At 39.0% G+C, this 24,452-nt stretch overlaps 1 protein-coding gene across 1 annotated transcript in view; it reads right to left on the bottom strand.

The window, feature by feature from the left end:
• ZNF385B (zinc finger protein 385B) overlaps positions 1–8,588 on the bottom strand; it is a 137,313-nt gene extending 128,725 nt beyond the window's left edge. Inside the window, exon 1 of the mRNA XM_084288779.1 lies at positions 8,273–8,588. Within this exon, the coding sequence (XP_084144905.1) occupies positions 8,273–8,573 (301 nt within the window). The 5' untranslated portion in view covers positions 8,574–8,588. The remainder of the gene's footprint in view (positions 1–8,272) is intronic.
• Between the last annotated feature and the right edge of the window lie 15,864 nt (positions 8,589–24,452).

Genomic DNA, 24,452 nt, shown 5'->3' with positions numbered 1-24,452 from the left:
TACAGAAACACAGAGCACTGTCAAAGTAGAAGTCTGAGGTGAATTTATGCTGAGAAACAGGCAACCTAAGCCGTCATTATCAATGCATGAAATCAGCTAGTGATCAAATTCAAATAAACCATAAAAAAAGGCATGATTATGAAAGGCTCTACAGATTCAGCTCCGAACCATACAGAAAGCAGAATCATCTATCTAGCCTGTGTAAATGTTAAAAATAGCTCTGTCTTTTCTACAATGAACACGAGACAGAGGAGAAGCAGTAGCCTGTATTGTGGTGAGCTTCATTACTGGGAAAAAATCTAGCAGTAAAAATTAATGATTCCTTACAGCTTCTGTAAGTAAGATTAATTTACAATTACACAGATGAACAAATAAGTACTTTTTAACCATGTAACTGACAAAGTCTATTAGCAAATATCATATTTGTTTATATCTAAGGAGAAGCACATATACCTAGATGAAGAATTTTAGAATACCGACCCATCCATACAATCCGGCAGATCAAGTATTTGTACAAACAATTCAGCAACTAAAAGCATTACATGAACATTGCCTTTGCTTTTGAAAAACAACAATATTTTTTAATTACTTACTATGAAAAATCTCCATGGCTTATTAAATTAATGTTCTTCCTACTCCCACAGAGCCCTCCCAGAGTGTAAATCCTTGTCTTTTCAGGTAGTTCATGCATTTTCTTTCCCAAAAAAGGTAAGAGGGCATGTGCCACTGTACACGCTCCCACCCACAAAGATTTTAAATGCACACTGTAATAAGAATCAGATGTAACCATGAAGAGGTTAAGTTTACAAAGAAATAGAAAGACACGGGAGTTTTTATTACAATACCTGTATAGTTATCCAAATATACTACTGTGTCATGAGACAACTATGAGAGAAATTTTGGCAGGACCTGTTCCCAGATTGAGATACTTACCGTACAGAGTATCTGATTTACTTTTCCAAGATAAAAACAGTAAAAAATATATATTAATTAAAAAATACACACACACCTCTGACTTCATTTTATTGTTTCAGTCATGCTTGTATAAAATCACTGTTGGATATACACACTGAACAAAAATGACAACTCTACACATAAAGAAACCATGACAAGTGACCAACCTTTTTTTTTTTTTTTTTTTTTTTTTTTTTTTTTTAAGTCCTAAACTCTAGAACATCTGATTATCAAACATCTAAATGCTGTTTCTTTACTACAACGTAATTGCTTCCTGAAGAGAGGTTAAACTATCCAGAAAGGAATTCTGCAGAGAATTTTGATACAATAACATATTTATGCACACTCATGTATCAGGGACTACAGCAACAAGTGATGACTGTAGTAGCCAATTTTATTTTGAAACACTTCACTACGCATTCCACCCAAAACAAATCCCCCCTCCTCCCCCCCAAACCATTTTTGGTCTATACTAGTCATATAACCAGCTTGCTTACGAGGGTCAATTATGTGCTTACTGCCTCCAAGAGAATGATGTAGAGACTACAGATGGATAATTGGTCTGATACCCATTAACAACTTTAAAAAAAAGTTTTGCTTTTATTTTTTTTTCCCTTTATTAGAGCATTTTTGAATATCTCACTTTAAATCAATTTACCGATTACTTAAAAAAAAAATAGAATTTTCTTGATGACAGTGGTAGTAGTCTTTTTTTTATTACCTTTACCTGTACTTGTCACAGTGCAACTATTCAAACACAGAACAAAGTATTATAGATACAGTTTCCAGCTATTAGCAAACAAGAGACTATCTTTCACATCAGCTCTGTCCCTTGGTACTCACTCCCATCATCATTTTCTAAGAAGTATCAAGAGCACCAAAACAATACAATAAAGGTCCCTAGTTTCAGAGCAACTAATTAGAACTGTTATGAAAGAAAAATAGCAGTCAGATACCATAAATGGATACTGTTTTCTTACATACTGTAAGAAAAATTATAACTTGCATAATAACACATATTTCCTAAGGAAATTGTGGGATATACTCAAGATGGGACATACTGTCTACCAAATGCAATCTATTTGGAACACTGAATAGGTAAAGAAGTCAATATACATGGCAGTGAGAAGGGGAATACTAACATAGTTTCTCAACAGCTCACGAATCTAAATTAACATTACAAGAGACATTCTACCCCTCCCCCCCTTAAAAAAAAAAAAAAAAAAAATACACCAGAGGGAGGAAATGGTCTTGCTTTCTATTGAGACCCTAATATTTTCCAAACAGACAGATTTTGCCCAGAGTAGGACAGCAAAGAGGGGAAGGGGGGAGGGCACCTCTCTTTCATAGAGGAAGCATGGGTACAAAGCCCCCAGATGCCACCCCATTTTGTGTCTCCAGCAGCTGAGCAGTCTCTCAGCAGCTTTCTTCACACTCCTTCCCAACAGATTGGGCTGTTGGCAGCAGACAGAGAAGGCAGAACAAGGCTGGCCTTACACAAGTCTAAAACAGGTGTGTGAATAAGGCAAGAAAGAGTAAACTCACAGTGCTTCCTCCCCTACACGCTAATATCCTCCTCTACACACTAACCATATAGCTACATATGAAGAAATTTAGGAGGACTCAGCTCAACAACTTTTTCAAGTTACTTTGGTTGCTGCTTAGCATTCCTTTGAGTACTCACTAGAATAATTAATAAAAATATTGTGTAATAAAAATCAGATTTTTTTTTTATTTTTTATTGTTTTTTAGGAAAAAGGACAGATAAATGCTGACAAGGAATTTGAGGACCTAGATCAAGAGGCTTAAAGCAAACAAAAATTTTGTTCTCTGTTAAGTTCACACAAATTTTATACGGCAAATAATCTACATGGCAAAAAGCTAGTCTGGGCTCAGCTCAGGATTCAAATCTACATACAAAGGCAGACCTTTAGGATTGGATTCCACTGACAATTAAAATCAATGAAAAATTTCACTGAGATAAGAGAACCCAATGCAGGTTCATTCGGTTGTAACATCCCCGAGTTTAATCTTTGATTTCTGATACTCATCACTGATCACAAAGTTGCACTGACATGGTCAAAGTGATTTCTCTACAGTTTCATAAAGCAGAGTCTTTCTCACAGGCATCTGTGCAAATACGAGTATGTAGATGTGTGGCTACCTGGAATATTTAAGAACCATTTCTTGAGGTTCACCAATAGCCAATTTTATTATTTATTTATTTATTTTCAAATAAAAAGAGTCAGATGCTTAGAAAATTAGTTATTAATTTAAATGAGCTCTTTAAGAAAGTGCTTTTCATTTGAAGTAGCTGAGGGCACTTCCTGCAAGTTACCTGTATAGCCCATGGATCCTTTAAAGGATAATTCAGAGTACTTTAGCTGTGAGCCTCGCTGCCTCCATTAAACGGAAACGATGCCCAGACTTCCCACTTAACATGGCACTACACAAGGAGGCAAAGCAGATCTATTCTCTGTTGCCAAAAGTGTGTATGTGTGTGGTGGGGGGGACCCAACACCCGACCTCTCCCCTATTCTCCTCCCGTGCCACGGCTGCAGCTGGGAGAAGCCCAGGGGTCCGACCTACGGGGGTCAGGAGCGGAGCTGGGGGAGCAAAAGCAGCGCTCAGGGACACAGCGGTGCCCCTCACAAGGCGGGCACTGCCTTCAGCTCGCCGCTCTTAGCGCAGATCTCTCTCCCTTACAAACAACGGCTAATATTAAGGACAGGCGCCGAGCATGGCGCAGGCTGCAGCCCCCCCTGCTGGCCGCGGGCCCGGCCGCCGCCCGCGGAGGGAGAGGACCCGGCCCGGCATCCAGCCCCCCACCAGCCCTGCAGCCGGCCCTCCGTGGCCTGGAGGGGGTGACCCGAAACGGCCGAGGCCGCGCCGCGACCCCTGAGGGCTCCCCCGTCCACCGCGGGGCTGCCGCCGGGGTCAGCTGCGCGGCAGCAGCGGGCCGTAGCCCGAGGCTGCCCCAAAAACACAGCGCTTCCTTCTCCGGCCGTAGGAAATCAGTGAAGGGACTCCAGGTCCAAGCTGCACCAGCAGGTGGACGCTTGATTTTCCCAGAGCTTGTAATTATTGCCTTCTGGCAGAAAGCTGGCAGGGTGTCAGAGGACAGAGAAAGGCCTTTGGCACGGTACTGCGGGGTACTGCCCCAGCTAGGGCAAGACAGGAGGGGTATCAGAATTATTAAGGTTGGAAAAGACTTGCAAGATCATCTGGTCCAACCATACCCCTACCACCAACATGACCTACCAAAACACATCCCAAATACCACACTGAGCCTTTCCCTAAACAGCCCCAGGGATGGTGACTCCACTACTTCCTTGAGCAACCTGTCCCAATGCTTGGCTACTCTTCCTGAGAAGAAATATCTCCTCCTTTCCAACCTGAACCTCCCCTGGCACAACCGGAGGCCATTCCCTCTAGTCCTATCACTAGTTATACGTAAGAACTTGTGTTCCAGGCCTTTCACCAGCTTTGTAGCCCTCCTCCAGACACACTCCAGGGCCTCGATGCCTTTCTTGTACTGAGGCACCCAAAACTGAGCACAGTACTTGAGGTGAGGCCTACCCACAGCAGAGAGTACAGGGGAACAATCACCTCCCTGGTCCTGCTGGCCACACTATTCCTGATACAAGCCAGGATGCCGTTGGCCTTCTTGGCCACCTGGGCACGCTGCTGGCTCATATTCAGGCAAGCGTCAACCAACACCCCTAGATCCTTGTCTTCTGCACAGCCTTCAAGCCACTCTGCCCATAGCCTGTGGCACTGCTTGGGGATGTTGTGGCCAAAGTGCAGGACCCAGCCCTTCACCATATTGAACCTCACCCCATTGGCCTCTGCCCATCGGTCCAACCTGTCCAGGTCCCTCTGCAGGGCCTTCCTACTGTCTGGCAGATCAATGTTTCCCCCCAACTTGGTGTTGGCTGCAAACTTATGATGCACTCAATTCGCTCATCCAAATCATCAATAAATATAGTAAAAAGGGTAGGCCCCAATACCCAGGGGAACACCACTTGTGCCCGGTCACAAGATGGCTTTAACACCATTCTTTACAAATGGGTAGGAATTGTCAGTGGCAAGGAGAGCAGCAGAGGTTCTAATCCCCAGCAAAGTGACATTGTGGTAGCCTAGCCCCTCACTTCTATCACCAAGCTAATGAAAATGAGTAACTAGATTAGTGTATCAAGTCACCCAAACCTTTAATTTAGTCAATGAAGTTCTCGATTTGGTCAAATCAAGGAAACGGTAAACTTTAATTTGTGTGCAACATAAAGAAAAGCAACTGTTGAACTTGCTTTTGATTGTTTTAATTTTAAAATGCTATGGAGTTATTGACTTGTACAGGCAGGGTAGTGAAGCTATTTCTAGATTCAGTCAGGAGAGACGGAGTCAAAATAAACAGACTACAGAAACAGATCATACTTTTTGTAAATACATGTTGCTAAATACCTTTTGAAATTCTATGACAATTGTACCCTTATTATAGAGAGTAACTTAAGTTTTCTCTAAAGAGATATTTGGATTTTAAGTATATAGACCCTGTCATCTATACACTACAGTATTATTGCCAGGACCTGGAATTCCAGTTAGTAAGTTTTTCCACAAGGACCATTACCTATTACTGAAAGTTAAAAGCAGTGAATTGGGATTAAATCCATGAAACACAGTGGAGGTCAACAATTAAAAGGATGCTTTATAACATCCTGAGGCCACCCATCACAGAGAGAACCTCTGAAGAGGAGGGATATGAAAACATGCTGCATGACTCCTTCACGTTCATCCCTGTTTGGAAGGAAGCCCACCAAGAGCCAGGTAGGCTGGAGGGCAGCAGTGGTGCAGAGATCAGTTCTGTTGCACAGGTTCAAACCAGTTCTGGCAGGTCTATAATCCTGGTCTCTGTATTGTCAACATACATTTACAGGCACATATATTCAGAAGTACTTCATTTTCAACAGAAATATTATTCATTTCACTTTCATTTTGTGAAGACAAAAGAACCCCCCCCCCCATAGATTAGCAGGAACCTTTGCAGAAAGCTTCCTGCAGCTTGCAGAACTGCTCACCAACTGGTTCATTAGAAGGGTACTTAGTTTTAACAGTGAGGTATGAGAAGGGCTATTTGCTTTCTTCACACAAGTAATAAAGTCTGTTCATTGGTGAAGTGAGATGAACAGAATTGTTCTCTTACCATCTGCACAATTAATTGTTTACAGTGTTAGCCAAAGAAATGGGAGAGGCAGACTCCCATTACAAGGGCTAATAACACTCCAGAGGACATGGATTAAAACTAAGCACGGATAACATAAATTTATAAGAAAATAAATTTCTACTTTTTTTTTTTTTTTTTGAGAAGTGTTCTTTGAGAATGACATTTTGGTAAACATTGTTCCCCTAATGTCTCTTAAGCATTATATTAAACTGTCCATGCAATTATAGAAAACTGCCTATGCAAGGCATCTTTTTCCTCTAAATGCTTATGGAACTAACATCCTTCAGCTATGAAAACAGCATGCCTATTTCAACATGCACTGGGCAAAACAGCATAGCTAGAAAGTAAGTGGGATGCAGTCAAATATACAGACCAGGAAACAAAGCACACTGCTAAAAAAACAAACAAACAAAAAAAAACCACGAGTTTAACTCCTATGCCATATGGTAACCCCAAAGTGTGTGTTCCAGCAAACTTAAAATGTTCTCAGCTTCAGAGCGTTCTCTGGGCAGCGGTGCCAGAGCATCAGCTGCAATCCCCAGGAATGACTGCAAAGACATCGGGTACAGGTGTCAAACGAACAAAACAGCAACAGAAAATATACAGTCCAAACATTTTGTTTTCTGTCAACACAAAATAAATTAATTGAGAATGTCTCATTCAAAATTAAGATACTTGAAGAATGCACAGAACTACATTATTTAGGTGTTTTTCAGTAGACATTTTGGGGGCCACAGGACTTGTATAAGTGATACCCTTCCACTACTTGGTTCTAAACAAAGCAAAAAAAAAAAGTGTAAACAAAAACCCACTTAAAAATCAAAATAAAGGAAAATGAGACATTTTGCATTTTCTTTTTTTTCTTACCCTCTACTGAAGTTTGATTGTATCAATACTCAGAAAAATCAAAGTAAATCTCACTCATATGGCTAATTAAAAAAAAAAATACAACTTTTCGTGAATATTTGAGGTCTGTTACTTATCAAAACTAATGTACTAACAGTTAATATGCAGCAGCGTTAGCTTCTTCGAGATGACAATTCCTTAGAGCTGCAGTGTTTTCTTGTCTCAGAAACAGTATGATTTGCTATACCTCTTTTAATGTGACATGTAAGGAATGCTTTTTAAGATCAACTTTAGCACTTTGGGATTTTAAAGAAAAAAGAAGAAAAAAACACACCTGATATTTGTTTAACAGAATAACAGAAAGGGAAAAAATATCTACTTCAACTATCAGTAAGAAAAGCATCCTTAAAATGCTCTAACAAATTTTCTTCAATGTTTTTAGAGCATCGCAGAGAAAGGATAATCCTGCAACAAAATCCTTAAACACAGAACATCAAAGCAACTGACCATCTGGCATACCAGGACCCTTTATAAAAAGGGAAGGAGAGTTCCAGCATCCTTTCCCTTACAACTGTACAACTTCAAGTTATTTGTTTGATGTGTTCAAATTTCTACATGCCTAGAGAAGCATGGAAATACTACGTTTTTCTCAGAATAGATAATAGTGATAACAGCTAAGTCTAACACTTCAAAAAAACTTTTAAGACGTTATGTACACCTTTACATACTACACACTAGGTGTATTTTGCCCAAGCATTTGGGACCTTTGCTTTTCCCAGAAAATAAATACTATTTCATATTACTTTTTTACTTGGATGAGAGCAATTAAAATTCAGGACAGTAGAAACAAAAATGATGAAAGGCCCAGGCCAAGATGTAGCTTTCCACTCCTCTTCCCACCACTACATTCCTTTAAACATTTCTCCTGCACATATAGCATCCTTCCAGAAATTTGTTTTTTAAACAAAAATAGATGACAAATGCATGACTATTAGAAGCCAGGACAGCTACTTTTAAATAGGCTATAATCTCAACTACATATGGCCCAACCCAGTCATCAATCATGCAGTGATGTAATACTGCCTAAACAAAATTGGCTTTACAAGAGAAAATAACAGTACTAATGCTGAACATGACAAAATATTAATTACTAATATTAAGCATAATAGTTATTCTGGGTTGGGAAAGTCGAGCTTAAAAGCTTCCTCAAATTTCTTGACCGAAACCCAGCATCTCCTACTGATCATTTACCTGTGCTTGTACTTGCAAACAAGGTGCCAGGAGCTGTACTTGTAGGGAGTTTTCCATTATTTAACTGCTTCACTCTTTTCAGGTGAGACTTCCCATTGTAATGAACTTGAGCTTGTGCTGCAGAGTTCAGCTGTATATTGCACACTTCACAGAATGAAAATAGTATCTTCTTCTTTTCTTTGTTTAACTGATAGTCCTGTCTGTCGTTCCTCAGTCCCTTTTCTTCAAAGCCCCACAGAACAGCTGGCTGATTCATAATCCCATCTTCAAAGACATGGTCAGGACTTAATGGACGCTTCATTCCTACAAAATACACAACATTGTTACTGGAAACCGACTAGTAATGCTTCATACCAAAAATTAGCATTTCTGTTTTCTAAATGCATGAACCAAAGACCAGTTCCAACAAACAAGGTTCCATGTTACAAAAGTATCTCTTCAGAGAGAAAAGCATGCATCGTGACACCTCAGAGCTCAGAAATAAAAAGGTGAGCAGTATCTCACACTGTGCCAATGACAACTCATGTACTCTGTTCTGTAAGCTATTTTAAAACAGGTTTATTACTGCCTCCCTAAAAGAGGTTAAGATCATCTTCAAATTTATTTCAACTGCCTCACTACAAACTGGTTCCAGAGATTTTCACTTGCCAGTGCCCATAATAGTAACTGCTGCCCGAATACAATCATTTGACCAAAGCAATGCCAACAATAGATTTTCTTGAAACATTGTTTGGAAGACAGCATATTGTTAAGTAAGACTAATGCATACTTTCCACTGTTACCTACACCCAAATCTTCAGCCTTCATATGAGCATTAAGATGTCTATAATAGGCCACTTAAGATGTCTGTAACACACTTTCAACTCCTTTGCTACTAAAGCTGTTACACAAAGAAATGCCAACTCAAAGATTGTTCTGTGGAAGCTAAACAAATGCACAGTAAGTGACAGTCCCTGGACAACAACCCAAGAGCCTGGAATATTCACTTGTCCCTAGAGAATAAATTCTCATCGTGATAAATTAACCAAGTTGCACAAATAATAGTTTATATAAAGTTTATATATAGTTTATACTAAACCAGTAGAGGAGTGGGGGTGGGGGGGTGCAGCAGGTTTATTTCTTTATGGTCATTTAAAGGATCATTTCTATGGAGGGATAGAGTATTTCATCACATTCCTTACTCTAGTCCATGCTTAAAATGTTAGTATTTGTACTAACTCCTCCCCAGGCATGAGTCACTCATCCAGTATTCCAAGTAAACAGAACTCATAGTCACATATCTGTTTCATACAGCTCACAGTTCTGCCATTAAACAAATAAAATATAAACAATACATTCATTAAGATGTACATCAAATATTAAAACCAAAAACCATTATTGCAGGTTCCAGGTACCTAATTGCTTTTTAAAACAAATACGAGTGGATCCTGAAAACCTAGGCTAGATGCTGTCACACTAAATCATTTAAGCATAAGTATCATATTTCAAGGCAAGCAACCAAGATCCTCAACTCAGCTGAGCTTAAATGACATTTTCATCTGAAAATTTAATCTGCTTTGGTATTTGTTACTTTTCAATGTATTTTTAAACCATAAATAACTTCCCCCTACTCCCTTTGTTCTGTTTTCTTTCTTTCTTTTTTTTTTTTTTTTATTAATGTTATTTCTAAAGCACTGCTGTAGTTTCTCTCTCTGGAGTAAATGGTTCTGGAAAAAAAAAAGTTATATATATATATATATTTAGATGCTACTAACATACAGACAATGATTTAATAAAATAGATAACAAAAATCTCAGCTCTCAGCTTGTCAGATTTCTCATAAGTTTGATTGCAGAAAGCAAATGGTAATTCAATATGTAATTCAGTAATTATCTCGGTAATTCAGTGAAGTTTAAGCTCTTTATGAAACTCCATTAGTGGGGATGCATTTAAAACTGGCAGAGGCTAATGTCTGCATTAGGAAGCAGCAGGGACTGGAGGACAGATTCACAGAGCAGACAGCTGGTGCGAGGTGCCTGCAGCAGCACCACCACCTTTCAAGGAGGTTATTTTGGAAAGCAGCAGCCTGGCGCTGAATTAGCCCACAGTCACTGGAGCAGGGGATGCACACACTCCCGGACTGCATGTTTTGGTTTAATTTCACACAGAACAACGAAGCCTTTCAGTTGGTAAAATCTGAGACTGCTCTGCAATATAGCCAAAGCAAAGCAAGTGGGGAAGATTTGAAGTCTTCCCTTAAAAGTGCACTCCTGACGTGACCCAAACTGTTTTTCATGTAGACACACCCAGGAAGAACAACCAAGAGCAGCAAGGACTTGAACACCGCACCTACACCCTAGGGCAGCATCCCAGCTGCCAGACAAGCAAGAAAAATAATCTTCAGACCAAAAAAAAAAAAATTAAAAAAAAAAATAAAAACAGCCATGGTCCAATTTTATTCTATCCGTATTTTCTTTTTTTAAAAAAAGGTTATAAACTCACTTTTTTTTTTTCCTCCTACAGACTACTGTCGTAGCTACATTAACACAGGACAAACAAGTTATACTGGAAGCAATACATTTCTACTAATTTAAGAATTAAAAAACACAAGCTGAAGTTTTAAAATAACCCGTGCTGCCTAGAGCTACATGTGTAAGTTAAAATGTGACTTCACTGCAGGTAGTACTGGCCTCCCAACAGCTGCTGGGAGCAGCAGATGCAGAGCACTTCAGAACCAATACCTGCACCAAGCATCTCGAGCCTCAGCTTCAGAAGCGCAAGCAGCTGCATGCTTGGGTCCGATCCTGGAGAGGACCCATACGTGCAACCAGATACTAAACCCTGCCAGCCCTCTGAAGTCAGTCTGTTCCCACGCAGAAATCCCAGCCTTTGTTTTCCTGGGATTTGAGACCTGAACATTTGTCACTGCAAAGCACTTCAAATAAGGTATTACATAGGCAGAAGCAAAGCTGTGCTCCTGCCTGCTGCAATGAGCTTAGGGGACCCCATGCATGCCCTGAATGAGCAGACAGGTTGCTGCCCCACTGCACAGCTGGCTTCAATGACTAACTGGGGAAACACTGCACCTCCAGAAACTAATGCAGGCATCTTCCCAACATGTCCTACAGCCAAGAGTGGTTCAACACACTATGAACATGCAGGCACAGTCACAAAACACCTTCCCCTCCTCTCTCAAATTGCTCTTATCAGAGAGAACTGCTGAGGTCTTGCCCATTTCCGTAGGTCCCATCAAGTAGTTGGCATTTGTAAAAGGCCACTTCCAATTACACTTAAAATACAGACAGGGATGATCTGTACTTGAAAAACCTTGAACACTTGAAGTGATGGGATAAGAAGAAATTGTTGGTGACAAACATTCACTAGGATTTTACTGCAGTAATAAAGTTTCTACCGTAACTGAACAGTTTCTATGGTGTATATATTTGCCTAGAAAAAGTTATCACATGAAAGGTCCTATCTGTCCTTAAGAGTCTGTCTCCTTTCTTCTTTAAATTGAGGGTTGGAAAAACACCTTTAAAAATCTCTGCTGAAACACCCTGGCTCTCGAGTACGTAGCACATGTACAGTTCTGCATTGGGTCAGCATAAGAATCTCAGCATGAATGCAGATGTATTTCCCAAGAGATAGCCTTCTAAATAAAGGTTACCTGAATGTTTTGCGCTTCTCTGAAATAAACTTGTACATTAATTAAAAAAAATACACACAAAACAAAATGCACAAACATAAGACTTGTGTATTCTTCCTACCCTCTAAATAATTTCCTAGTCACTTGAGTTTATGCAAGCAAGCATCAGCAAGTTTTATTTTCCTTAAACAAACAAACAAAAAAAAAGCCTTTTACTGCAGACAGACTTTGAGGAGTTCTGGATAGTATTTGTTCTCACTTAGCAGGAGTCAGATATGAAATGGGGCCAACTAGTTCCTCAGGCTAAGCTGAGGAACTCAGCACACTAACACACAGCTCACTAACATTATCATGTAACAGGAACAGCTACTTGAGACTGCAGTCAGTGAACTGAGAATTACGAGAAGTTACATGATCTTTATACTCTGTGAAATCAAAAAAGTCCATTTAGAGTAATTGCTATATATGAGACTGTGATGTTTTTAGAAGCAGCTTTAAGACTAAACAGAAAACTATGATATCACTACATAGGAGAAAGGATGGAAATTATCATATGGGGAAAATGCAACAATAGATCAGGACTTCTACTAAATCTGGCTAGACTTAAACCAACACAGTTGCTTATGTTCACATTTAATTCAACATAAATAGCTATTGAAAATTAAAGTTTTATAGAAAAGATTCTATAGATACTTGGTGAACCTGTGATTAAAAAAAGAGTAAGCCCATAATTAAGACAGGATATATCTATAAATGTTTTCATACTAATGAGTTTTATTAGAGCTGAACATAAAATTAATTTAACTTTAAACAGTAATTTAAGTAAACAAAACTCTTCTGTAATGCAAATATGTTGTTCCTACTACATGTGAAAGATCGCCAATTTCCTTGCGTAACTTGCAACATGTATGCATAGTCTTCACTTAGAAGCCACAGAAATCACTGTTCTTTCTGAACACATATGAAGACAGATCTGCACAACTCCACAATTTGGACAAAAACACATCAAAGTAGTGAGCTTCTAAACCTGAAATATACATGCACAAAAGAAAAAAAAAAAAAAAAACAACAACAACCACCACCACCACTGTAATAATTTACATCCAAGATCTCCATCAGGACACATGTTTATTCCTGCCCTCAAAGAGGCCAGCATTTTGGGTACTTTTCCTAGATGAAAACAAACAAAAGGGTTTGGGCCCCAAACACAGCAGAAGGCACCTTTTGCTCTGTTATTGTTGCCACAATACCTGCTACTTGCCTCAACCCCTTACTTACCAACCCCTCCTTTTGCCTGTAACTGGGTCTTAAATTCTTTGCTCTGTGTAAGGCAATGGAGTACCTTCGTTTTAGAAGCAAAGGGCTATAGCTCAGCAGTAGACATATATTTTTGGCCTTTATTATTTACTGAACAAGCCATTAATGCTACCTGTTTAAGGCTAACAAATTTAATTTGCTTCTGTGAGGTCCCACATTTGTGTAACCTGGATATAGCACAGTATAGGCCAAGTCTCAGCAGCAACCAATGGATTACAACCACAAATTAAAATGTTTCATACAAAAAGCACACTGGAGTGACACACGTATTGCAAAGGCAGTGTCATAGCACTGTAGCTGTATTTACTCAGTTACTTAGATGACTAGACCCAAGTAAAAATTGAAAAGGAAGAGCCTGAAAACAGGAGAAAAAAAAAAAAAGAAGAAACAAAGAACATCTACGTATGTTAGGAAACATCCAGCTGAAATCCAAAAAAAAAATCTTAAGTCCATAAATGGACTGCAAGGCATATTCATTTTTCACATTTCCTTGAAAGTCTGCTTCTTTCTCTTGCAAAACTAAGGGGTTTTGGTGTCCTCCAATTTAGGATATTCTATGAATCTAAGTACAATCTCAAACTGGATTAATTTTTACTCTGATTGAGGTCACGCAAGGAAGAAATGTGAGTATAAGAGCTTTTAGGTACTTGAGGTACATTGTTGCCAGACTGAAGTCCTTCCCCTCACATTTCATCCTCTGTGTACAGATCCATCCAATAGATTCTGCAAGCAATACCACAGCAAGAATAAATTAGTGACTTATGACACCACATTAAAATTCTTAGGTGTCATGAGATACCCTGTTTGGATTTCTGAAACCACATCTTCTCAGCCTCTTGCAGCTGGCAAAGAAATCTAAGCATGGACATCCTTTGTATTTGAAGCTCAAGGCAATTAGCCTTTCAATTTAGCTAATTTACTTTTTAAGCAGAGTTGTGCTTTCAGAGGAGCTACAAAGAAGTATTAAATATAGTACACTGCTGTAGGTGAGAATGTGCAAATCTTTACTCAAAGGAAATAAGCTTTTGGTTATCGTAATGAATTAGTGATGGTTACACAAAGCATTCTTTTCCTGAGTGCTGGTCTAAACTTTTGCAATGCCTATTCCTAATTAGCTCATACTTCAAAGAACCACTATGCTGGAAATGTAATGAGAATGCCATTCGTCTGTGGACCTATGCCAGGTAAGCAAAACAGAAAATGTACTTTAACAACTTGCATACGGGCAGAGAAAATTTTCTTTATTACCCTTTGCAAATAGTCAAATGAGTTATGGAAGATTCAGGAACAAATATAAAAATTAATTGGCTTTTTATATTGCTACTTTTCCAAAAAGGTTCATTCAGACAACTGGGAAGGAAAAAAAAAAAAAGGAAAAGAGAAAAAAGGAGAGACCTAAGACAGTCTTGTGCTGTACACCTCTTAGACACTTCCTATGGGGAAAAAACTGTGCATGCAGATGGACCGGTGAAGCCTGTGTGCCTAATGAGCTGCTGTCTCATAGTGGAGCAAGTATGATTCCATAGCTCCTCAAATCTGCCATATAACACTCAAAAACAAAAAGTTCAAATACCTCCAGAGCACTGTCTAAAAGAAATTCACTAGAGCTGCTTTTGAGAAGTCTTATGACCTCTTACATTTTTAGACAGTATTTCCCAAACATAGATAAACTATCAAGAGGCATATGGTTTGCACCATCTGGGCAACAAGTTCTATTGGGATACTGTGGTGAACAGCATATGCATAGTGCCTTGTGCTCAGTATCCTACAGTGTTAAAAAAGCACTAGAGACTATTTTGAAGCCAACCTTGAAAAATCCCCATATGTTTAAGGGACCAGTTTCCTTTAAGAATATGTTCCTTTTTCTTTTGGTACAAATCAAAACAGAGAACTGCCATGTTTAATCTTTGTCTTGCTCTGAAATTCCTCAAGGAGGCATTGTATTCTGCGATGTCGCCACCTGTCAAGCTATTTATTACCCCATCATATACAACCTATCAACTCTTCCCTACTTCCTTCATCTGCTCACAAAGCACACAATGCTTGGCTTCAAAGTTACAATAACAACTGAATGGGTCAGAAAAGGAAGTAATGTTTTATTCCTTGTGCCAGATAAAGAGTAACCAGTTAATCATGCACATCACCCAAGCACAGTTAAATAAGATTTTAGCCTGCACGTATTTTGATACTGGTTTATCAATGGGGATAGGAAGTCAGCTTGCTATTCCTGTACATGAAAAGTTTTGAATGGTGTAGTATGACAAATGGCTGACAGCCTCCTCACTAACACATTTCAGAATATTTAACATTTGAACGAGAATCTCTTTAAACTACAAAAACAGATGGTTGTTTCTCAACACAAACATTAGCTGTTCAGTACAAGGTAATTCATAAAATTGAAAACATTCAAGTAGCTAGTATTTTGCTCTGCTTTACCAGCCCTGAAATTGTCCACTTCAAGGAAGCCTAAAATTAGACCTGCTGTACTAGACTGGGAGCTTTGCTAAACTGGAAATAAAATCACTCTGGATTTAGATTATCACAGACTGCAGTTGCATGTATCCATGTCTGTAGCTACCTCTAATTACAAGGGTTCCTCTTCAGCCTCCATACTCAACAGATTTCTGGCCTTCTTGACATTAACAATAATAGATTTACATATGGATTTATTTGCCAAAGAGATGTATCCTGCCCTGAAATGATATAGCTGACTGCTGCCAAGAAGGTTAATCAAGTTTGAAGTCTAGGCAGCTATCTTGGATTATGCTTCATGAAGAACAGATAGTTTTCCAGCTCACTGTATCATGATTTTGCTCGATGAACCATTTGACAAGTTGATACTTACTTGTTGGAACCCTGTTATTAAACAACGATGTTTTTACTACGTCTATATTAAGTACCTTTACCTAATTGTACAAGAATATGTAAATACTCAAAGTGTCTAACCTGTGGTTGTATCCTAGGCCTTTATTCTCCCCTTCCAAGTGCATAAATCCACTACAGAGGGTAGACCTACCAGTAAAAATGCTACTCAGCTCCTTTAAATTTCTTTACCAAACAACACTGATTGTCAGTATCAGGTCATATTTCATCCAAGAATTCTAAGCTTTTATCTATTTATTTTTTTTCTATCCAAAATGTAAATACTCTGAAATTGTGATGCAACACCCAGGAAGGAGGGCAAAAAAATAAATAAGACTCAATAAAATTAAATGAAATCACTTCCTTGTTGGCCTAAGCCAGGATCTTGCATACCAAAATGCTCAGCAGCCAAGAAAAAATAAATAAATAAATGAGGATGCTCTTAAAAGGGTAAACATCTGAAAAGTACAAGTCATTTTAATAACAATGCTGCTTCCTCAAAAGTAGATCAAAGTAACAAAATTGCTTATTTTTCCCCAAGCAGAAATGAAGTGATTTTCTTAAATGTACTCCCCAGTTTTGCCTGTTTTCACAGTCTGCTTACATGAAACTAGGGAACATCTTATTTTATTAAATTGGTAATTGATAAATTGTATCATATTGTCTCTACAGATTTTCTAAGATCATTTCCTATATCTTTAGAATTTTATGAAATTGCTGGTTTGAAGCGTTTGCTTGCATGTTAACAAGTATTGCATCCAAATACTCTTTTAAATCAAAGGACTCCTCTTGTATTCCTAAACAGATATATCCCACAGATAAAGCATCTACATTGAATAGCATAAAACGTTAGATACAGATTTTACAACTCAAAAGACCCAAAAATAAGCTTAAAGAAAAATAAAGAATATATAGTTTGAACCTGCCCTCAGCAGTAATCAGAAGGACCACAAAAATTAAGAACAAATTGCTTTAAGATGTTTTAGAATCATATCTTAAAACAAAGATAACTTAATACCCCCAACTTAACAAGTTAATTAATTGGAGAGTTGCTACAAGATACACAGTACTTCTGGTGAAGCGTATTTTTATTTTAAAGTTAATTTTAGGCAAGAACTTGTGGGAATAAAGATCAAAACCCAGTGACATAATGGGATTCCCACTGGGTGTTTGTACCTGGCTGTTACTTTATCTTGCTAGAGCATAATCACATTTGAGGTATACGCAAAACTTTGGTCACAGAAAGCAAATTATTTCCTACCTTTCTTAAAAATGTCAAGAATTCACCTGAGCATATAAGGAAGCCATGACAGAAAGCCAGGAAGAGTAGGCTGCCTTTGTGTTCATATAGCAGAAATCTGGCATTGGCAGGAGCTGAATATAATTTGTACTGAAAACCATTAATTCCACATAAAGCCCAGTGATGCTGCAAAAGGGCTCCTGGACACAAATGCAAGAACTTTGAGGCCTGTGTGGAAAGAATAGCTGTGCATGAACAGAGAACAAGCAATATTCAAAAATAGCATGAGACTGAGACACGTCAATTTGTCTGACTGTACTAAGACGATGAGCAAGAGAAAACCCTGCTCAGAACAGGAAGCGTGACCTGTGGCAGTGAAGGCCTGTCCCAAAGCACTCCTCAAGGGATGGTCCCAACTGAGTCACCCTGAAGAGACTGTCAACTTCCATGTAAACCATTGATTCTCTTTTGGAACTGAAGAGATATTGGAAGCAATGTAATGACAAAGGGACATGACATGTTTTGTCTTAAACTACTTAAGAGTTATGATCAAGTTATAAGAGAACCACCCAGCCAGGAAAGTGACAGCCTGTAAAAAAGCTGAGGTATTACCTAGTTTGAAGCCATCTGCAGGACGTGGCAAGGTTCAGGTTGGCTCTGCCTTGAATGTATCCCTGCACTTTGCATTTTCTGTGTTTGAATGAACCACAGCTAAGTACATGTGGTTCATCCAGCACAGAGAGGACCCCGGCAGTGCTGCAGATACGGATCGCTCCCTAATTCTGCCTGCTGGGCAGGAAGAGGCTTGAACAAGCATCTCCTAAACTTGAACTGTCGGTCACCTCAGGCTTAGCAACTGCTGCTTGCAACATCCATTCTCACTACCTATCCTAGTCCACACTAAAATACACGCTTCAATTTATAAGGAATGAGACAGCCTTCTACTGGTTTTGCTGAATTAGCATGTATGTGCACTTCCATGCTTCAGATAAGCCATGCTGCTCTCCCTTCAATTCTTTGAACCACCTGTTTGTGTGCATTTGCTCATACAAATTTGAAAGACAAGCCCTCCTTATTTCTTTACATATCTGCAAGTGTAACAAAACTGTTGCGTTAATTTAATCAGCAGTTTATAATCTTCTTTGTGTAACTCTAACCTCTACTTTTTATTTTTAAGCTGAAAGGTACTACTTGAATTTAGTGCTCATTTGAGTTTTTGTTTGGTTTTCTTCCCTTTTATTATTCATTAGTGTGAATTCATTAGATACTCCAAGATCTAATTAGATTAGGTGCACCAAGTATCCTGGAAGTACTGAAAAACAAGAATAGTCAGGTCAGCTATTTGAATCAGCACAGAAAATGCCATTCTGTTGAACTTCATACTCACTTCAGCAAATACATAGACTGGTGAAGTGTGAATAAAACATGCTTTAACACACACACACACACAAAAAAACCCCACACATCTTAACTGCAGTATAAAACAAGTTACGCAGCAGATGCAGGTTTCTTCTTTTCAAAGATGTTTATACTCAATGCAACCCAGAGCTTCCTACTGGCTTCACTATCAAAGTCCAAGTAAAGAACTTGTCACATAAGTGACAGGAGACCCTTCCAACCAAAACTGGTCTAAATAGTATTTCTCAAAGCATGCATGTCAGGACAAAGAGGTTTAATGCATAGAGGCAGGAAGAAGCTGAATGAGGAAAAGTTCAAATGTGTGCATCTTCATAGTTTGCCTTTGTCTACTCACAGTTTCCCCCTCTCACAGAAGGGGATGCACAGACACGAGCACCAGATGTGTGCAATTCCACTCCTGCATCTGCAGCAGCAAAGTGGGCTCTTTCCCAAATAATTTTACACCTTTGGGTCCAAATTCTATGATTGATTGAAGTCATCCCCTTCCTTCACCCGTCCACTCAAATTATACTGTCAAAGCAAGGACACGTTTTATGCTGAAAGTTTACGCTTATTAAAGCATCAGGTATGATCCGACAAGAGGCATCTAAATACCTCCTCTGACAGAGTGGCTAAGAGTGAGAAGAGTTAGTCTTATCTCAGAAGAACCAATAAACACTGAAGATCTACCAAAAGTGCCATGCAAGTTCACCATCAAAACTAACAAACTATGGAAGAACCACCTCACACCAACCGATACACCAGAGAGAAACCCAGGGCACACAAATTTGTTTTTTGCTGAATACAGCATAACATAAGGTTTTTGCAGTGCTGACTGCATACTAACTACTGTACTAACAAGCAGTGTCTTCCTTCGGACATTTAGAAACATCAGAATGCTTATTCACAACAGTCCCACATATCATCTGCCATCCCAGATGGTGACTGGTGGGATGCTGATTTTGTCCTGAGGCAGTTACCACCCACCAAGACAGTATATGCAGGGCTAAACAAAAGCAAGTGCCATCTGCTGTCAAGTTTGTAAGACTTTTTGAGACCTGCTAGGTTAGTTTATTTTAAATCAGACAGGTCAGGAGGCTATTGCTCTCCAAATGCCCAGTAAAAGAAGGGTGAGCTGTGCTGTAACAGACATGCAGTAAATCTCAAGAACAAGTTACAAGGTGTTGTGGAGCTGAGCAGCAATGGATTCTCACTGTCATCAGTGGCAAAAGGCTCAGACAGCCCACGAGCTCAGAGGGAATTGGAGAGAAACTGAGACCAAAAACCAAGATTAAGTTCTGCAGAACTTAGACTTCTTTTGCCTCAAGAAATTTTTAGATATTCTCATTCTTGCTGACAGGATGTTTCCTTGCATCTCTCTACTGCTGTCATTTTGACAGCTGTTTTCCATCTTACGATTTCTTTCCTGTTCTTCTCCTACCCTCATATCTCTGTAGACTCTTCTCATCTTCCTGCTTATGTGCTGTCACATTATATACACATAGTAGAAAGAAAAGATAATTAAAAAGCAGAACCATTGTGACATCTTCTGCCTGCTTTACAAACTTCCTCTTACTCCCTTCATCTGTCACATCTATTTGTGGATGGTTAACAGAGAATACAGCAACTTCCCCAATCTGGGACCATTAAACATTCAAACTACATAAAATAACACTACACATTCTCCTTCAATCACCTCATTCTCATTTTACACTAATAAATAATCAAGATCTAAAGAAAGTAAAGCAAACGGGGAAAAACAATATCAACCAGTGCATTTTTTTGTAACATATTGAAGCCACTAGGCACATGAAAACCTTTCACTGTGGCAGGGAACTGTGCAGCGTACAGGTTATATCACCGTCTGTACAGATGGCGAAGAAAGCAGTGCCTCAGCTCACCCCTTAGGAGGAGGAATCTCAAAACACAGCCAAATTGCCTGTAAGTCGTTAAAATCAGAAAAACAGGACACAAAGGAGATGGATCATAAAGGTCAGTACTGCACAGTAATAAGAACTAGGGGTTGCAGAGGTCTCTGCGGGAGCCCAAGGCTGTGAGACCCCCTTGCGCTACAGCCCACGCCAGCATCAGCAGGGATGCTTCAGGAAGCCCAGCAGCAAGTACTGCAGGCAGGTGCCTCCAGCCAGCACAAGCACATCACTGCCTCCAGCATCCACATCACACAGGGCAAAGGCAGGACAGAAAAAAACGCACCAAATTGTCACCTTCAAGTTGCAGCTTAGCTCTTAAGTAGAGGCCATCTGAAGACATAAAATCTGGACTAGTACATGCAAAGAGAAGGTTATGTCACTCCTCTCCCCCCACGCAAGCAACCAAATGCAAAGGGGGCACAGGATGGAATTTCTCCCTGCCTCCACCAGAAACTTTGCTTAACTCCTTGAAATTACTGTTTGCATAGGTGTCAGTCCTGCACCACCTGAAATCACACCTTTGAATCAGACTGCTTCCTCCACTTCACGGACCTCAAACACCCATTTATGCATCCTATTGTGGATGAATGTGTAACACACGACTTAATAAAGTTGCCGCGTAATCATAGTGTGATTAAAACTCAATTCCACAATAAAGTTATCTAACAAAAAAATCTGACAAATAAAATTACACAACTTACAGTTAGTTTTATATATCCTGCCAAGAACAAAATTCTGGCATCTCCTTAGGGATATAAATATTTTTCCACCTATCACATTACCACTATGTATCCGAAGTCTCCAGAAATTCATGCATACTGCTCCCATAAAAAGTAAAAATGTCATTTTGAGAGGGGATAAACTTCTGATGAGGACAGTCACACTGGAAATTGGCCGTTAATCTCCTAAATAAATATAACCCCCAGAAAGATGGAAGTGTGAGCAGAATATATATTTTTTACACTTGAAAATGCTGAGGTGAGCAATAAGAAGCTTTCACTTTAGCGCTTACAGCTGAAGTTATCCTTCAAAAGCCCATTTTACTCTCATGAGATATTTCTCTCCAGTCATTCACTTTTCAAAGCCTTTTGCAACTTTAAGATTGCAGTAAAGCTGACTTTTATACCGTTTCAGTAGCTTTTTCTCCCTCATCCAATCTGTTTCATTCCTTGGAGACATTTGGTGTTTTTTCAATTTCCTCAACACTTAATTAAGAAATAAAGAGAATACTCTTTTTGTGATGTATAGACAGTAGACTTACAATACATCCTTATGATAAAGAATTCCTCCGATAGATCATGCAACTGATGAAGACCTTGCTCTCACACTAGCTTACCTAGTTCACCTGTACTGCAGCTACACTTTGTTAAATAACTGATAATAGGGAACTGAACACAATTTCTGGAAAAAAAAAATCGTTAAACAGTTTTATTGCCTTAAAAGATCCAGTGGAGTAACTACGCCTCCTGTGCTGATATCACCAATACGGTATTTTGAAACACCAGACATTTGGAAAGGTTCACTTAAGAAAAACTAATTCGTCAGTCTGATGCCTCTCTTACTTCTGACACTACACTAGCCAGTCCATGGCTGCTAGCTCTCAAAATTCTCATTATTCAAAAATTCTCAGAACTGCAGCATTAGCCATTTTTCTTAAACCTGGCTCAGGCAGTCATAAAAACCCCTGGGAACTCTTTTTTTTTTTTTTTTTTAAATATCCCTCTAATCCTTGCAGAGAAGACTGGAAACATAAACCCTAAAGGCTCAGAAACTAGAAGGGAATTAAAGAGAAACCAATTCTAGTTTTCTCCTAGGACCAGACACAAGATTTCTGAGTGTTCAGAAGTGACAATATTTCTTGCAGTTAAGCAGAAGTTTTGCTGTCCTCTTAGCCATGCACTTGATCAGGTCCCCTATTATTGCTGTATTTTATTGCTGTCAAACACACAAGACTTAAAAAATACCTTCAAGTCCAGTCCTCTTAAACCTCAGCCTTTATCATTTAGCATCATGTGGAAAGCTAATTCTCCTGTACTGGGACGTTAGCTTCCCTTATTCCCACTAGTAAACTGCTCCAAATTGGCAAAGCTCTGACAATCAGATCAGTTTGGTCATACAAGGTTTTCATGGGTCATCCCCTGATGCTCGTTCTAGGCCAGCATTGATTGCTGGTTTAAGGTTCCTCCTACCCTGCTATGTGCAGGAAAATAAATAATGTTCTCTGATGTACTTTATTTAAAAAAAAAAAAAAAGCACGTGTTTCCTCTTCCCTCATGTTACCACAACCTCCCCATTCTCTTAACCTTTACTCTAAAGCTAAGGAAATCTCCCCATAAAAAAATAGGATCTCCCTTTCCCTGATCAGAACCACTCTCTGCACCCATCTGAACTCATTAATAGCAGCAATCACATCTGCCCCCTAAATTCCAGATAAGGGCTCATCAATACTGCAATTCCAAATGAGTGCTTCCTTATCCCTAAAAAGCAGGAAAGCAGGAAGTTCAAGCATCATCAGTTCATTTACCAACATACTTGTAAACAACACACAAATCAACTTTTGATTTGTTTAATCACAATTCATTAGGTGTAGCAATTAAGTAACTGGCAAGTATCAGTGAGAGTTCTCAGCTATTGTAATTCATTCAGCTTATGCTAAATGGCTGATTCAATCAGTAACCAAACTGTCAATTAAATGACACTTTGATTTTAAATATTTATCAGTCCTTTAGCTAAGATGCACAAAGTCCAATTCAACTATCAGCAGAAACAGACTGCCATTTTTCACAGGAAACCACATGGGAAAGCAACTCGAGTTCCAAGACTCAACAAAATATCCTTGCAAAGGAAAGGATATTGTAGATGTAGCTTACAGAGGAAAAAAATAATCCAAATACCTCCCCTGAAAATCCTGGTTTGTAGCCAGTTTTCTCTAGAAGTGAATCCATTTAGTCAACATATTTATTTTTCAGAAATTACACAGCCATTACCATTAAATGGCATCCTGACAACCTGCTTCAATATTTTCAAACAAGCATCACAAATGCAAAGATGAGAAATAACTCTAAATTTTACAGAAGTAACTTTCGAGCTTTTTTGTTGTTGTTGTTTGTTTTCCCATTTGCTTTTAAAGACTTTCCCACAAATTTAAAGTAAGAAACAAAACTGACACCGAGAAGTTAAGTGAGATGGCAGTTTTGGTTTCTCAATACTTTTAACCAACAAGGTCTGTCATTCAGAGATCATTCTTGAACTAGGCTGATATTGCCAAAGTCTCCTCAATCCTGTTAAAGTCTTAAGCTCGGTCATTGGCTCTGGCAACAGCTCTAGCTGTGCTGGCAATGATCAACAGGTACTTTTCAGGAAATGGGACTGTACCCTAAACCTTGCTCTCCCTCTTTGATATATGAAAAATATCTTCCCCAAGAATAACAAAGGAAACATGTAAAACAATGACAGCAAAGAAAAAAAGACACCAAGCATAAGGGAGAAAGAAGCATGCTAAGAGCTAACTCAACACAGTTGTAGAAACTATAGCAGAGCCTTCAGATATAGTACAACTATATAGTTGTACTACAGATATAGTACAACTATATAGTACAACTATATCCTGACACTGATCAACCGTGAGGTCTTGGCCATTAAAAATATTCAAGGTTCACATTGGACCATGACAAATTTGCAGGAGAAAATCACAGAACAGACACCATTTGCATGCTATTAAGTTTTCCATTGCGTAATTGTGGCCCAATTTTACATTCCTAACACTGCAAAAATTCTCAAAGATAATCAGTGTGTGAAGAATGGCAG

This window comes from Netta rufina (assembly GCF_964035555.1).
Source record: "Netta rufina genome assembly, chromosome: 6".
In the NCBI taxonomy this organism is placed as follows: Eukaryota; Metazoa; Chordata; class Aves; order Anseriformes; family Anatidae; genus Netta; species Netta rufina.
This window is presented reverse-complemented; position numbering and strand designations above follow the sequence as displayed.